General features: G+C 51.6%; 3 protein-coding genes across 3 annotated transcripts; 2 read left to right on the plus strand and 1 right to left on the minus strand.

Moving 5' to 3' along the window:
* The first annotated feature begins 9,532 nt into the window (after nt 1-9,532).
* Nucleotides 9,533-9,844, plus strand: LOC149442288 (histone H4). Its single transcript, XM_089656285.1, has one exon. The coding sequence runs from the start codon at nt 9,533-9,535 to the stop codon at nt 9,842-9,844; it is 312 nt and encodes a 103-aa protein (XP_089512411.1).
* A 1,305-nt stretch (nt 9,845-11,149) lies between these two features.
* Nucleotides 11,150-11,629, minus strand: LOC149442289 (histone H2A type 2-B). Its single transcript, XM_089656321.1, has one exon. It carries the CDS (start codon nt 11,598-11,600, stop codon nt 11,208-11,210), a length of 393 nt encoding a protein of 130 aa, XP_089512447.1. The 5' UTR covers nt 11,601-11,629; the 3' UTR covers nt 11,150-11,207.
* Nucleotides 11,630-11,908: 279 nt separating this feature from the next.
* On the plus strand, nt 11,909-12,361 carry LOC149442290 (histone H2B 1.1-like). Its single transcript, XM_089656247.1, has one exon. The coding sequence runs from the start codon at nt 11,915-11,917 to the stop codon at nt 12,293-12,295; it is 381 nt and encodes a 126-aa protein (XP_089512373.1). The 5' UTR covers nt 11,909-11,914; the 3' UTR covers nt 12,296-12,361.
* The last annotated feature ends 2,026 nt before the right edge of the window (nt 12,362-14,387 follow it).

The raw sequence follows: 14,387 nt of genomic DNA on the forward strand, positions 1-14,387 counted from the left end.
GCGGGCTTCATAGAAAATCTTAGTGACCTCTTGGGTGGTAGTGAGGTCAAGGGAGCAAAGTGATGAGGGGGTTATTGTGTGAGGAGTGCTAAGTGGGGTGGGTGTCTGAGCAGTGGCAAAGTCCCTACGAATTGCGTCAATCTTGTTTTTGAAGTGGTTAGCAATCTTGTGGGCGGTAAGTGAGGTACTGGGTGGAGGTGGAGCAAGTAGAGAGTTAAAAGTTGAGAAGAGCCGGCAAGGACTGGAGGAGAAGGTATTATTGAGGGTAATAAAGTAGGCCTGTTTGGCAGCGTGAAAGGATGAAGTGTACATTACGAAGGCAGATTTATAGCGGGTGAACGCTTGTTGGGATTTGGTTTTACGCCATAGTTGCTCCAGCGCCTAACTATGTCATTTGAGGTTTCTAGTGTGGTCGCTCTGCCAGGGATGTAGCGGCTGAAAGCGAGTTGTTGTAGACAGTAGTGGCCAGGTCAGGGCAGGACAGGGGATGGATACTGTTGTAAAGTTGGTCAGTTGCAGAGTGGAAGGGGGCAGGGTTCAGGTTCCGAAGGTTTCTGCTGGTAATTGTTTGCCATTTGGAGGGATAGGTGTTTGAGGACGAGGAGACGGAGAAGGTGATGAGGTTGTGATCGGAGAGAGGAAAGGGGGTGTTTGTGAGGTTGCAGGGAGTGCAAAGGTGAGAGAAGACAAGGTCAAGAGTGTTCCCGTCAGAGTGAGTGGAGGACTGTATGCACTGTGCTAGTGCAAAAGACGAGGTTATGTGGAAGATTTGGGATGTAGCCGGGTGATTGATGTTGATAGGGATGTTGAAGTTTCCAAGAATGATAGTGGGTAGCTCAGAGGAGAGAAAGATGGGTAGCCAGGCGGCAAAGTCGTCAAGTAAGCGGGACACGGGGGTCCAGGAGGCCGATAAGGTACTTGCCATTAAGCCTTGGATGTAAGCAGATCAAGTTTCTGAGCAGAAGGGGCATGGGTCTCCCTCAGGTGGTGTTGATGTTAAAAAGGGAGACATCTTCAACTTCTACTCTTAGGCCTGACAGTCTATTTTGTAGTGCCCAGCAGGGGGTGTCGCTGAAGTGAAGGACCAATCGCCGCTTAGGGCGTGGAGATATGGGTAGATGCCTCAACTAGAGCAAAAATCTCCCATAACTCATATTTTGGCCTATAACTTTCCATCTGCACAAGTGACATTCCACCCGTGGGTAGATTATTATGCAGACAAGTCTGAGGATAGACATGTCTGACGATATGTCCGTTTTTTATGTATGTCTCTCATATTCCAAGATATGAGACATAGGGGAGAAATGGATTTTGAGAAGTGTTATCTGATTCTGTCACCTATGCTGAGTTGGGTTTATTAGGTTGGAATCTCTTTCAACTCTTGGGAAAGCTTGCCTTATCGCTTCCGAGGTGTGAAATGGCACAGGCTCTAGGACAGCTAGGCCCCGGCTCCCTGGGTGGGCCTTTATAGCTCCTATGACCCTCCTGTGACATTTTTTAACACACACATACACTGTCACTGTGCCTCTCAAAGTAAGGGGGAAGGGAGAATGAGGGGAGAAAATGGAGATTCTTAACAAAATGGCGGACTGCGTCAGTCTCTGGTGCGCACTTTTGCAACAAGGGAGGGTTAGGGAGGACTTGGAAGGTGCTCAGTGGTGACAGGAGCAAACCAACCCCACCACCTTTCCGACCACTGGGTCTGGGTGAGTGGGTCCAGATGAGACCTCCATAGGAGAGTGCTATGGGGGAGGCAGATTCTGTTGCTTGGACCCAGGTTTCGGTGATCGCTAGAAGGTTAAGGGAGCGGGAGACAAAGAGGTTATGGATGGAGGTGAGCTTATTGCAGACCGAGCGGGTATTCCAGAGTGCGCATGAGAACGGGAGGGTGGTTTTGGGGAGCAGGGGGACAGATATAAGATTGAGGGGGTTGCGGCAGTTCACGGAAGAGATACAATGTCTTGTGTGTGAGCGAAGTAGTGGAGGACCAGGGTTGGGGGAGATATCCCCAGAGGTTAGGAGAAGAAGAAGGGTGAGAAAGGTGGCATGGGAGCGGGATGTATATGAGCGCGTATGTCTTCCAGTTCTGGTGTACGGGTCAGCAAGAGAGTGGAGTATCAGGAGGAGGTGATGAGAGCAGTAGTAGGGAGATGGAAGCAGTGAAGGTGAGATACACAGTTGTTTGTGTGGAGCAGAAAGACAAGAGAAAAGAGATTTTGGGAACGCAGGAGAGGAATATGAAAAGGTGGAGTAGAGGCGGCATTTCCAAAGGTAAACAGAGTGGGAGTTAGGTGTGGAAAAGAGTTTCCCCGGGTGCTTGATTGCAGATGGTCCAGTGTGCAGTAGTGTTTTTCGTAGTTGTGTCTCCCTGCAGCTAGAGTTCTCGTGCTTAGGTTCGGTAGAGTTCAGTTACGTGTCTTGTGTCAAAGGGTAGAAATTCTGAAGGACCCTCTGCACACTGGTATATACTCTTTCAAGCAAACTATGCAATAAATAGGGATATTTAGTTCACACATATTGCAATACATGCTTAAGCTGGCCAACTGCATCAAAGTAATCCCTCTATGGCCTCAATGTTGTATTGTTGGGTCAGTAGCCAGACCTGAACCTTGTAGCTCTCCCCATTGTGTCTTTTCCCCTATGCTAGCATTGTGTCCACAGTAGCATTTGCATTGACAGAGCAGAGTAGGACTGGCCATAGAGGGATTACTTTGACGCAGTTGGCCAGCTTAAGCATGTATTGCAATATGTGTGAACTAAATATCCCTATTTATTGCATAGTCTGCTTGGAAGGGTATATACCAGTGTGCAGAGGGCCCTTCAGAATTTCTAGAATTAATGTGGTTACACCCCTTTAGCACCTGATGGATAAATGCATGCACTAGCTGTATGGATTTGAGCACAGGGATCTCTTGTTTGTTGTGTCAAAGGGTGGTACTGGCCCCAGGGGATCTATGGCGCCCGGTGCCGGTGTAGAGGAGTAGTGGCATAGTTGGAATCAAGCTACAAGTTCCAATTTGTGTAAGTTCTAGATTGTAAGGTGAAATTTGACTCGGGACGGTGAGGAATGGATATCAGCTGTACTCACTGGAGGTAGAAAGAAAGGCCTCAGGTCCGGGTCAGGCCGCGTTGTGGTAAGCTGTGGCAGGTCTCACCAGGTCAGGTTCATCTGCTGGGTTCAGGTGGAGATGGGACCGCTTCAATTCGAGCTGGGGTGCCTAAAATAACTGACTTTTTTAACATTTTCTTTTATAATTTAAAATGTTAATTATTTTATAATAATATATTGTAAATTTTAATTATGATGACAATTATAAATTAATAATAGAAAATGTTTTCAGTGTGAGACTCTGGGGAAATGACATCTTATTCCAGGGACTGATCTTATCCGCTTTCTTTTAGTTGTGATGAGTTTCTCCTGAAGATCAATATATACCGAACAACGATCCTCCCGACTGAGGGAACAGATCTCATCACCTCCTTCACACTCCACGTAGAAAAAAAGATGTTTTACTGTCTGAAGGAAACGTCTATAACTGTCATTGGATCAACTTTCTAATTGCTTCATTCAAATCTCCCGCCGGAATTCTATGTGACGTCACAGACAATCCGCCCTCTTACCGCCAAATCCGATACGGAGAACCGACCGCATCCATATAAAGCACATTTATTAAGATTTATGTTTTCCCTCCAATCCCTCAGAATACAAAACCCGACAAGATCTAGTTATTAGTTTGTTGATTTAGTTGTAGAGAAGAGATCAATGAAAAGTCTACAGAACAAGAAAACACTTCCTGCACTAGAAACATCGACACCGAGATCTCCGGATACATTTCTATGGCCTTCTCGTAAGACAAACATTACTGGCTGACGAAGGAACCGCCCACATCAGCGATTGGCTCAGATTTCAAATCGTTGTCAACAATGTTTTCCCTCCGGAATTGAGTAGATCGTTCCAGACAAATATTCCGCCCGATTATACCGCCAAATCCGAGCCGGAGAACTGATCAGATTTATTATTTATTTATTTATTTATCGAGTTTATATAGCGCCAAAGGGTTTGCTCAGCGCTGTACAATAGAGGGGGGACAATACATGAAACAGTACAGTAACATCAAACAGCACACAAGGGGTAAGAGGGCCCTACTCTTTCGAGCTTACAATCTAGGAGGGAGGGGGTAGAGGTACAGGAGGAAATGGCTGTGGGGGATGGAGTGGAAGGAGGAGGGAAGGGCAGCGGCTGTTAGGTGAGGGTGGGGTAGGCTTCCCTGAAGAGGTGGGTTTTCAGGGAGCGCCTGAAGGTGAGGAGGGAAGGTGACAGTCTGATGGGTTGGGGTAGTGAGTTCCAGAGGATGGGGGAGGACCTGGAGAAGTCTTGCAGTCGTGCGTGGGAGGAGGAGACCAGGGAGCAAGATAGAAGGAGGTCCTGTGAAGAGCGAAGGGTACGGGTAGGGTGGTATCTGGGAATCAGGTCGGTGAGGTAGTTAGGGGCAGTGTTGTGAATGGCTTTATAGGTCAGAGTGAGCAGTTTGAATTTAATGCGTTGGGCAATGGGGAGCCAGTGGAGGGAGAGGCAGAGGGGGGTGGCAGAGGTGGATCGGCTGGTGAGGTGGATGAGTCTGGCAGCTGAGTTCAGGATGGTCTGAAGCGGGGTGAGTTTGCACTGGGGTAGGCCGGTGAGGAGGGAGTTGCAGTAGTCAAGGCGTGAGATAATCAGGGAGTGAACGAGTAGTTTAGTGGTGTCTGGGGTAAGGAAGGAGCGTATCTTGGAGATGTTCCGGAGGTGGAGCCTGCATGAGTTTGTGAGAGATTTGATATGAGGTTGAAAGGAAAGGTTTGAGTCCAGAATGACGCCAAGGACCTTGGCTTGCGGGGCGGGATTGATGGTGGTGTTGTTGGTAGTGATGGAAAGGATGGGGGGGGGGGGGCACGGGAAGGGGGAAAGACGAGAAGCTCGGTTTTGGAGAGGTTGAGTTTGAGGAAATGGAGCGACATCCAGTCAGAGATGTCGTTTAGGAGGTGAGTGATGCGGGCGGAGAATGTGGGGGTGAGGTGAGGAGTGGATAGGTAGATTTGAGTATCATCAGCATAGAGGTGGTAGTTGAAGCCGTGGGAGTGTATGAGTTTGCCAAGGGAGGAGGTGTAGATGGAGAAGAGAAGGGGTCCAAGGACAGAGCCCTGGGGGACCCCAACAGAGAGGGGGAGGGAAGAGGAGGTGGCACCGTTGTAGCAAACGCTGAAGGAGCGTTGGGATAGGTAGGAGGAGAACCAGGAGAGAGCGGTGTCTCTGATGCCAAGGGAGAGTAGTTTATTAAGGAGGAGGAGGTGGTCGACTGTATCAAAGGCCGCAGAGAGGTCTAGGAGAAGGAGGACAGAGTAGTCGCCTTTGGCTTTGGCGGTTAGTAGATCGTTGGTGATTTTGAGGAGGGCAGTTTCGGTGGAGTGTAGGGGACGGAAGCCGGACTGTAGTGGGTCAAGGAGGTTGTTGTCAGTTAGGTGGGCGCTTAGGCGATCGTAGACCAAGCGCTCAAGGAGCTTGGACGTGAGTGGCAGTAGGGAAATTGGTCTGAGGTTGTTGAGGTCAGTGGAGTCCAGGGAGGGCTTTTTGAGTATGGGGGTGATGTGCGCATGTTTTAGGGGGGAGGGGAAGACGCCAGTAGCGAGGGAGAGATTGAAGATGTGGGTAAGGGAGCGGATGAGGGAAGAGGGGGGTGACCGGAGGAGTTGAGAGGGGATAGGGTCCAGGGGGCAGGTAGTGAGGCGGGCTTCTGAGAAGACTCTGGTGACTTCCTCAGTGGTAGTAGGGCTGAAGGAGTGCAGTGATGGGGGGGTTACGGTAGGCAGGGCCTTGGGTGTGGTGGGGGGCAGTGCCGTTGCAAGGTCAGAGGAGGGGAGAGATGAGAGGGTGATGGAAGGGGGGAGGCTAGATGGGGAGGTAGACTGCAAGTTGACTATGTCCTTGCGGATTGCGTCAATCTTGCTATGGAGATGAGTGGCAATCTCGTGGGCGGTAAGTGAGGTACTGAGTGGAGGAGGGGGGGAGAGAGCAGGGAGTTGAAGGTGGAGAAGAGTCGGCGAGGGCAGTTAGAGAGGGTGTTGATCAGGTCAACGAAGTAGGCCTGCTTGGCGGCGTGGAGGGAGGAGGTGTAGGTGAGGAAGGCAGATTTGTAGAGGGAGAATGCATGAGGGGACCTGGTTTTGCGCCATAGTCTCTCCAGCGCACGACTGCGACGTTTGAGGCATTTAGTGTGGTCGTTCTGCCATGGTTGGAGCGGTCTGGGTTTGATGTTGCGTGTGGTTAGGGGTGCCAGAGAGTCTAGGGTGGCTGATAGTGAGTCGTTGTACGCGGTGGTGGCTAGGTCAGGACATGACAGTGGAAGGGAGCTGTCGTGCAAGCGGTCGGCAGCCGAGTGGAGGGGGGCCGGGTGCAGGTTGCGGAGGTTGCGGCTGGTGATGGTTTGGCGCACTGGGGGGGGGGAGTTAGGGGAAGGGGAGATGGAGAACGTGAGGAGGTGGTGGTCGGAGAGAGGGAAGGGGGTGTTAGTGAAGTGGTTAAGGGTACAGAGGTGGGAGAAGACGAGGTCCAGGGTGTTCCCATTGATGTGGGTGGAGGATTGAGTGTGTTGTGTGAGCGCGAAGGAGGTGGTTAAGTGGAGGAGTCGAGAGGTAGCTGGGGTGTTGTCGTTGATGGGGATGTTGAAGTCCCCGAGGATGATGGTCGGTAGCTCAGAGGAGAGGAAGAAGGGAAGCCAGGCGGCGAAGTCATCCAGGAAGCGGGCTATGGATCCGGGGGGCCTGTAGATCACTGCGATCCTTAAGGGGGTGGGTGAGAAGAGCCGGATGCAGTGAGCCTCGAAGGAGGAGAAGGTTAGGGAGGGGGGGTTAGGGAGGACCTGGAAGGTGCTCAGCGGTGATAGGAGCAGGCCGACACCACCACCTTTGTGACCGCTCAGTCTTGGTGAATGGGACCAGATGAGACCTCCATGAGAGAGTGCCGCAGGGGAGGTAGAGTCGGTGGCCTGTACCCAGGTTTCGGTGATGGCTAGGAGGTTGAGGGAGCGGGAGATGAAGAGGTCATGGATGGCAGTTAGTTTGTTGCAAACCGAGCGGGCGTTCAGAAGTGCAACCGAGAGAGGGGGGATGGATGTGGGGAGGAGGTGCACAGGTATGAGGTTGAGGGGGTTGCGGCGGCTGGCGGGAGCAGGGGGGTCCCTGGAGGGGGGGAGAGGTGGTGAGGGGCCAGGGTTCGGGGAGATGTCCCCAGCGGATAGGAGAAGGAGAAGGGTGAGGAGGGTGGCATGGGAATGGGAGGTGTAGGAGCGTGTGGGTCTGGTAGTGGTGGCACGTGGGTCAACCGAGGAGTGGAGTACCAGGAGGAGGTGGTGAGTGCCGTAGTGGGGAGAGGGCAGAAGTGAAGGGGCAATGTAGAGCCGTTTTGGGGGGGTGGGCGGGTAGAGGGAGGCGATTTTTGGGATGGAGGAGAGGAAAACGAGGAGGAGAAGTGCAGGTGGCATGCTGGGGTGAGTGCAGTGCTGTTCGGGTCAGGGGAGGTGAAGGGATACGGGTCAGGGCGAGGTGATGTGGAGAGTCTATATCACCGTGGAGGAGTCCACTAGAGTCCTTCTGTAGGGGGAGAGTGGGAGTAGAGTCCAGCAGCTGGCTGGCTGCAATCTGTGGGTGCAGTATGCTGGCGTCCGAGGGGGCATCAGTGGGTCTGGTGGATCGGCGAGTGGAGGGGACGTAGGGTGCGATGTTGGGGGGCGTTGGCAGGCAAGGCGTCTGGTGATGCTGGCGGCTCGGTGACTGGAGATTCGCTGGGTGGTCCGGGTCCGGGAGATTCGCTGGGCGACGTCTCGATTCGCTGGGCGACGTCTCGATTCGCTGGGCGACGTCTCGATTCGCTGGGTGGTCCGGGTGTTGGGTGACCAGAGGTGGTAGCTGGGTGCCCGGTAGCTGGGTGCTGGGTGTCCAGGGGTGGTAGCTGGGTACCCGGTAGCTGGGTGCTGGGTGTCCAGGGGTGTTAGCTGGGAGCTTAGACTTCGAGTTGCCAAGCAAAGGCCAAGAGATGGGAAGGACGGGAGAATCCTCATCAACAATGCATTGCAATATCTGGAACGGCATTAAAGACCCATGGTTTTTCGGAATCCCCTCGATGCAGGTAGCGGAGGTGCGGCGTTGTCCTGGAAAGGTTCCTGGTCTGGGGCTGGCTGGTGCAGGGTGGCCCGCAGGGTGCTGGGAGGCCTGAAGCAGTTCCCATGCAGGGTCGCCGGGTGCGAGCAGCTGGGTGCCCCGAGGTGGCGGCTGGGTGCCAGGTGGTCTGGGGTGGTCCCAGAGCTAGGGAGGGCTCCAGGGAGACCGTGAGGCCGTGCCGGTTCCTGGTGGTCCAGGGTGATCAGCAAGGACCCAGGGCTGATGGGGAGGGCCCTGGGCAGGCAGGCAGGTCGGCGGGACCCGGTGGGCAGAGCGGTGACGGTCCGGGTAGATGTCCGGCGATCCGGTCCGATCACGGCTCGGCCGTGGCCAAAATCGAGGCCGCGGCTTCGGGTGCGCGGGTAGGCCGCGATTTCCGGGGCTCCGGGAAAAGGTCCAGAAGTGGTCCCTGGTGGTCAGGCTGGGCCGGGAGTGTCTTAGGGGCCCCGCTGGGTTCCGCTGATGAGACATTTATCCGAGAAGTATTATAATCGCTTTCATCCCAAGTAGATGTATTGATGAGTCTGGAGATGGATTTCCATATTTACCGAATCATGTAAAACATTGTGAATACAAGTATTGTAGATTCCATGATCACATCTGTATACGATCATGTCAATGATCGATATTTATGTGTCCCTCCTTCACACATGTATCAGTTACAGATCCCCCTCCCCCCATATCACATCCAGAATATTCATAAAAACAAATGTGAAATGACTGGTAGAAATAAGGAGACTGCCAGAGAAATACGGACAATGTATCCAGAGAGAACATATGACATGTCTGAGGAACCAAATCGGTTTCCTCCTCCAAATCAGTCACTAAAAATCATTCAAATGTTTACAAGGGTCTAAATCAATGAAGTTCTCTTCGGAGGAATGAATGGCTGTGACCCCGCCCCTTTCCATCAGTCTCCCTTCAGGTCCGCTCGGAATTATAACCAGGAACGTGGGGCATCGGTATAAATGTTTGTGTTTATTTCCAAGTCATATTTCTCAATATTAAATTGTTGTTAACAATAGTAACTAGTGATGATGGTTTGTGTTCTGAAATGTGAAAGATGAATGTTTCTGTGTAATCTCCGAGGAAGAAATAGAAAACCATTGAGAAGAATGAAGAGATTTCTCTCCTGGAGATGGATTTCTATTGTCATGAAGGGATCTGAAAAGGGCGGAACGTGGAGAAAGCTTCCAAATGAATCCAATTGTATTGTGTGTAAAGAATGGGTGTGACTCCGCCTCTTCCCAGGAAGGTTCCCATCAGGTCCGCTCAGGCTGTATAAAAGGAAGGCGGGCTCAGCCCAGAGCTCAGTCGGTGTTTGCAGCAGAGAAGAATCGTCATGTCTGGTCGCGGCAAAGGAGGGAAGGGTCTGGGGAAAGGCGGCGCCAAGCGCCACAGGAAGGTGCTCCGGGACAACATCCAGGGCATCACCAAACCCGCCATCCGACGTTTGGCCCGCAGAGGGGGAGTCAAGCGCATCTCCGGCCTCATCTATGAGGAGACCCGCGGAGTGCTGAAAGTCTTCCTGGAGAATGTCATCCGCGATGCCGTCACCTACACCGAGCACGCCAAGAGGAAGACCGTCACCGCCATGGATGTCGTCTATGCTCTCAAACGGCAGGGACGCACCCTCTACGGATTCGGAGGATAAATCCTCACAACCCCCCCCCCCCCCCTTCATCGTCACAAAGGCCCTTCTCAGGGCCGCCCACCTTCTCATACAAAGGGCTATTGATAGATGATCTCCAGGATTCTATCTGTTTCTGGGGGGAGAAGGATTGCCGCTCATTCCATTAATGGGGGGTGATGGAACCCGCTATCCGAATATCCCTTATTCAGAAACTTTGTTACAAAGAGGCAACCGATTTGGTTCTAAAGACGTGCCATATTTTCTCGATTCATTGCACATATATATCTGGCAGTGTTATATCTGTAACAGATACAAGTCTGCATTATATCGTTCTTACAGATATGTTCTAGAAATGTATAAAATCTTAAAGAAATGTTTTACTTGGTTCAGTAATCAATTAGTGAATATTGCTGACTAATCGATAAATCTGCTTTTGAATGAAAGGCGTTGTCTCCATCGTAATGTTATGTTTAGCTGATCGCAGAGCCTGGAATGAATGGAAGGGTTGATCGATCTTCCCACATAAAACGGTAAATGGATGTGGTCGGTTCTACGTATCAGATTTGGCAGTAAAAGAGCGGATTGTTTGAAGTCACATAATTCCGACGGGAGATTGGAATGTAATTACAGTTGAAGCAATGACAGTTATACTTTTTTTTCAGATAAAAATGTTTCTATTCTTTTTGGGAAGAAATGATGTGATCATCAGAAGGTTGATAATCATTTCCCCAGAATCTCACACTGAAAGCCTTTCTATTGTTTTTACCTTTTAGAATTGTTATTACTAACACGTGACAGCTTCCCGTCATCACGTGTTCTTCCTCCCAAACCGTCACTCCTTCCTCTCCATCCATCTCCTAGAAGTAGAAAGTGGAGCCAACGGACAGTTCTGGGCGATTCCTTCAGATAATAAAACATTTGTTTCTTCTCGGGAGTTTGATGAGATCTGTTCCCTCAGTCGGGAGGATCGTTGTTCGGTATATATTGAACGATCTCTGATCTTCAGGAGAAACTCCTCACAAGTGAAAGGTGGAGATCAGGCCCCGGACTCCGATGTCCATTTCCTGGAATGTCACACTGAAATCATTTGCATTAATAATTGTATGAACCTTCATAATTGTCATCGTAATGAAATGTAACATTTATAATGTCCTCTATATATATATGGAGGGGTGAGGATTGTCCGATCACGTGATGTCAGGACATTAGACTTGAGGGGGGGTCATCCCTCCCCAGGACGACTTGGTGTCCTATCACCTCCCCGGGAGATAGGAGTGTGGGATTGGTGTCCATAGAAGCCGTATGTCCGCCCTTTGTATGGAGATGTGGGGGGCTCTGAGAAGAGCCGTTGTGTTGGCGGATAGAAGGGAATCCTGTGGGGGGATTACTTGCTCTTGGCGGCCTTGTGGCTCTCGGTCTTCTTGGGCAGCAGCACGGCCTGGATGTTGGGCAGGACTCCTCCCTGGGCGATGGTGACGCCGCCCAGCAGCTTGTTGAGCTCCTCGTCGTTGCGGACAGCCAGCTGGAGGTGTCGGGGGATGATGCGGGTCTTCTTGTTGTCTCGGGCGGCGTTGCCGGCCAGCTCCAGGATCTCAGCCGTCAGATACTCCAGGACGGCGGCCAGATAGACGGGAGCTCCGGCCCCGACCCGCTCGGCATAGTTGCCCTTCCGGAGCAGACGGTGAACACGACCGACGGGGAACTGCAGACCGGCCCGGGACGATCGGGTCTTGGCCTTAGCCCGAGCCTTGCCTCCTTGTTTGCCGCGACCAGACATGATTGGATGACTGACAAATCACACAGATAGGCCCCAGCAGCCGCTTCCTCTCCTTTATACACTCCTTGCTCTGACGTCACACGCTGGGATTGGTTGCTTTTCAATACAGCCAATAGCATTCAGATTTGTTTCTACACCAATCTGTAACTGAGAAAAGAAAGCATGACCTCACTCTCTCTCACCTGACCGAGTCCTCCAATAGAAGAGTGAGGATGGATGAGGCTCCTTTGCATAGGCCGCCTATAAAAGCAGCACATGAGGGCGGCTCCAGCACACTTTCCCCGCAGCCAGCCAAGCAGTTGTGAACCCTGATCATGCCTGAACCAGCCAAGTCTGCGCCGGCGCCCAAGAAGGGCTCCAAGAAAGCCGTGACTAAGAGCCAGAAGAAGGACGGCAAGAAGCGGAGGAAGACTAGGAAGGAGAGTTATGCCATCTACGTGTACAAGGTGCTCAAGCAGGTCCACCCCGACACCGGCATCTCGTCCAAGGCCATGAGCATCATGAACTCCTTCGTCAATGACATCTTCGAGCGCATCGCCGGCGAAGCTTCCCGCCTGGCTCATTACAACAAGCGCTCCACCATCACCTCCCGGGAGATCCAGACCGCCGTCCGCCTCCTCCTGCCCGGAGAGCTGGCCAAGCACGCCGTCTCCGAGGGCACCAAGGCCGTCACCAAGTACACCAGCGCCAAGTAATCCCCCCCGCCCCCCGGGGCCCCATCATCCCAACAAGGACACAAAGGCTCTTCTAAGAGCCGCCCACCATTCCAATCACTGAGCTGTCATCACATTGTATTGCCGCTAGAGGTCCCCCACACGTCACACTAACACTGGACATTCGTCATTCTGTAGTACAAGGGCCTCCCTCATTGGAGGGGCACCTGGTTTGGGAGAATCTACAGTTTTGTTGTAGAATGCATAGCCGGCCTTCCATGGGTCATGACATCGGTCATTGTTGTACAATCTGATTGGAAGGTATAAATCTGAAGATGTATTCTAGGTACAAGAAATCCATCCGAGTCCCACATTCCCCTTATTCCGGAATTTCTGATGTTTTCCCTCTTGGAGATGTAAAGGTTCTCATTTGTACATTGAATATTGTCTGCTAGTGGGAGCCGGAAAATAAACCGCCCGATACAGAAGTCAGTATTTCCCATCCTATGGAGGGCGATCCTATAGTATCCAGGAATATAGATCTATGGGGGTCATGGGGGGGACAGGTTCGCTTTGTGTTTGATGACATATGTAGGACTATGCACAGAGCAGGCTCATGTCTGGAGACGTGTATACAGGGGGGGGGGTGCTGCTGGGGGAGGGGGGACATTGTCAGTATACAGGGGGATGCTGCTGGGGGATGGGGGACATTGTCAGGATGGGGACTTCTGGACACACTTGGACTAGTTTAGGGCTCATCTGCTTCCAGTTACTGACACACATCCTGTCATTTTGTCTCCTTTTGTCATACATTCCTGGGAGTCTAACTATGGGACATATATACACCATCATCCACCCAACTTACATCGTAGGAAGACACGACTCAGACCATCAGCTGGGCAAACATTGGCTTACTCGTTTTATATATATATATATATATATATACATACACAGTGGGGCAAAAAAGTATTTAGTCAGCCACCAATTGTGCAAGTTCTCCCACTTAAAAATATGAAAGAGAGAGGGGGCGCATGCGCGGCCGGCTCGGGATGGACGTGCTATAATCACAGCTCCGTCCACCCGCCAGCAGAGAAGCGGCACACTACGGCCCTAGGAAAATCAAACTACACAAGTCACTTACCGGAAGGTGCCCGCAGCCCACTAGACATGCCCCACAGGAAAAAACTAACAAATTTCTTCCCGGCCGTTGTGCCGGGAATCCAAGATGGCGGCCGCCATGCAGACATGCAGGGAGACAGCAGAAGCCAGGAGGAGGACTACAGGTCCCAGCCTGTGGACCCCAGGCTGCAGCATCAGCTCTATCCAGGGGACCCTGGTGAGTTATCACCCCCAATGTCACCCACGACCTGCAGCCCAGCTAAATTGCGGCCACGTATAGACAGTGACCCTGATGACACCTGCCAGGCCCTAAATCTCCCGCCTCAGCCATCACATTCCACCCTGCCTGGTATTGACGCATTCCCAGCATCTGACCAACCACTGACGGAAATCTGCATGAAGAACATGCTAACATCACTGCGCCAAACTCTGCATAATGATATTTCTGCGCCATTAACCCAAATTACTACCCTGGTGCAAAGACAGGAACGCAGAATCCGCCATATTGAAACCAATATAGCAGACGTAGTAGAAGCGCACAATGATTTGATTGATGCTCATACAGATCACGCGTCAGATATAGAACAACTCAACCTAAAATTGGCCGACATGGAGGACCGATCGCGCCGTAATAATATTAACTTTAGGGGGATCCCAGAAACAGTTTCTAATGAAGCATTAGTGCCGTATTTGCACCACTTCCTCAAGCTTCTAATCCCAACACTCTCCGAAGTAGAGGCCATACTCGATCGAGCACATTGACTCCCTAAGCCTTCATTCCTGTCAGCATCCGTTCCTAGAGACGTGCTCGTTCGAATACACTTCTACCATATTAAGGGGAAAATTATGATGGAGGCCAGAAATCCACCTCCACTTCCATCCTCACATGCGAATCTGCGTCTCTACGCCGATTTATCCAAGGCCACACTTTCCAACAGGAAAAAAATGATACCAATCACGAAAGCTCTCAGAAATCATAGTATGGACTATCAATGGGGATTCCCTACAAAATTAA

This window comes from Staurois parvus, unplaced genomic scaffold (genome assembly GCF_062004578.1).
Source record: "Staurois parvus isolate SC_StPar_1 unplaced genomic scaffold, SC_StPar_1.0 ptg000897l, whole genome shotgun sequence".
In the NCBI taxonomy this organism is placed as follows: domain Eukaryota; kingdom Metazoa; phylum Chordata; class Amphibia; order Anura; family Ranidae; genus Staurois; species Staurois parvus.

Excerpts from the sequence above, each read along its gene's own strand:
- LOC149442288 (XM_089656285.1), top strand. The coding sequence starts at position 9,533 with ATGTCTGGTCGCGGCAAAGGAGGGAAGGGTCTGGGGAAAGGCGGCGCC.
- LOC149442289 (XM_089656321.1), bottom strand. The coding sequence starts at position 11,600 with ATGTCTGGTCGCGGCAAACAAGGAGGCAAGGCTCGGGCTAAGGCCAAG.
- LOC149442290 (XM_089656247.1), top strand. The coding sequence starts at position 11,915 with ATGCCTGAACCAGCCAAGTCTGCGCCGGCGCCCAAGAAGGGCTCCAAG.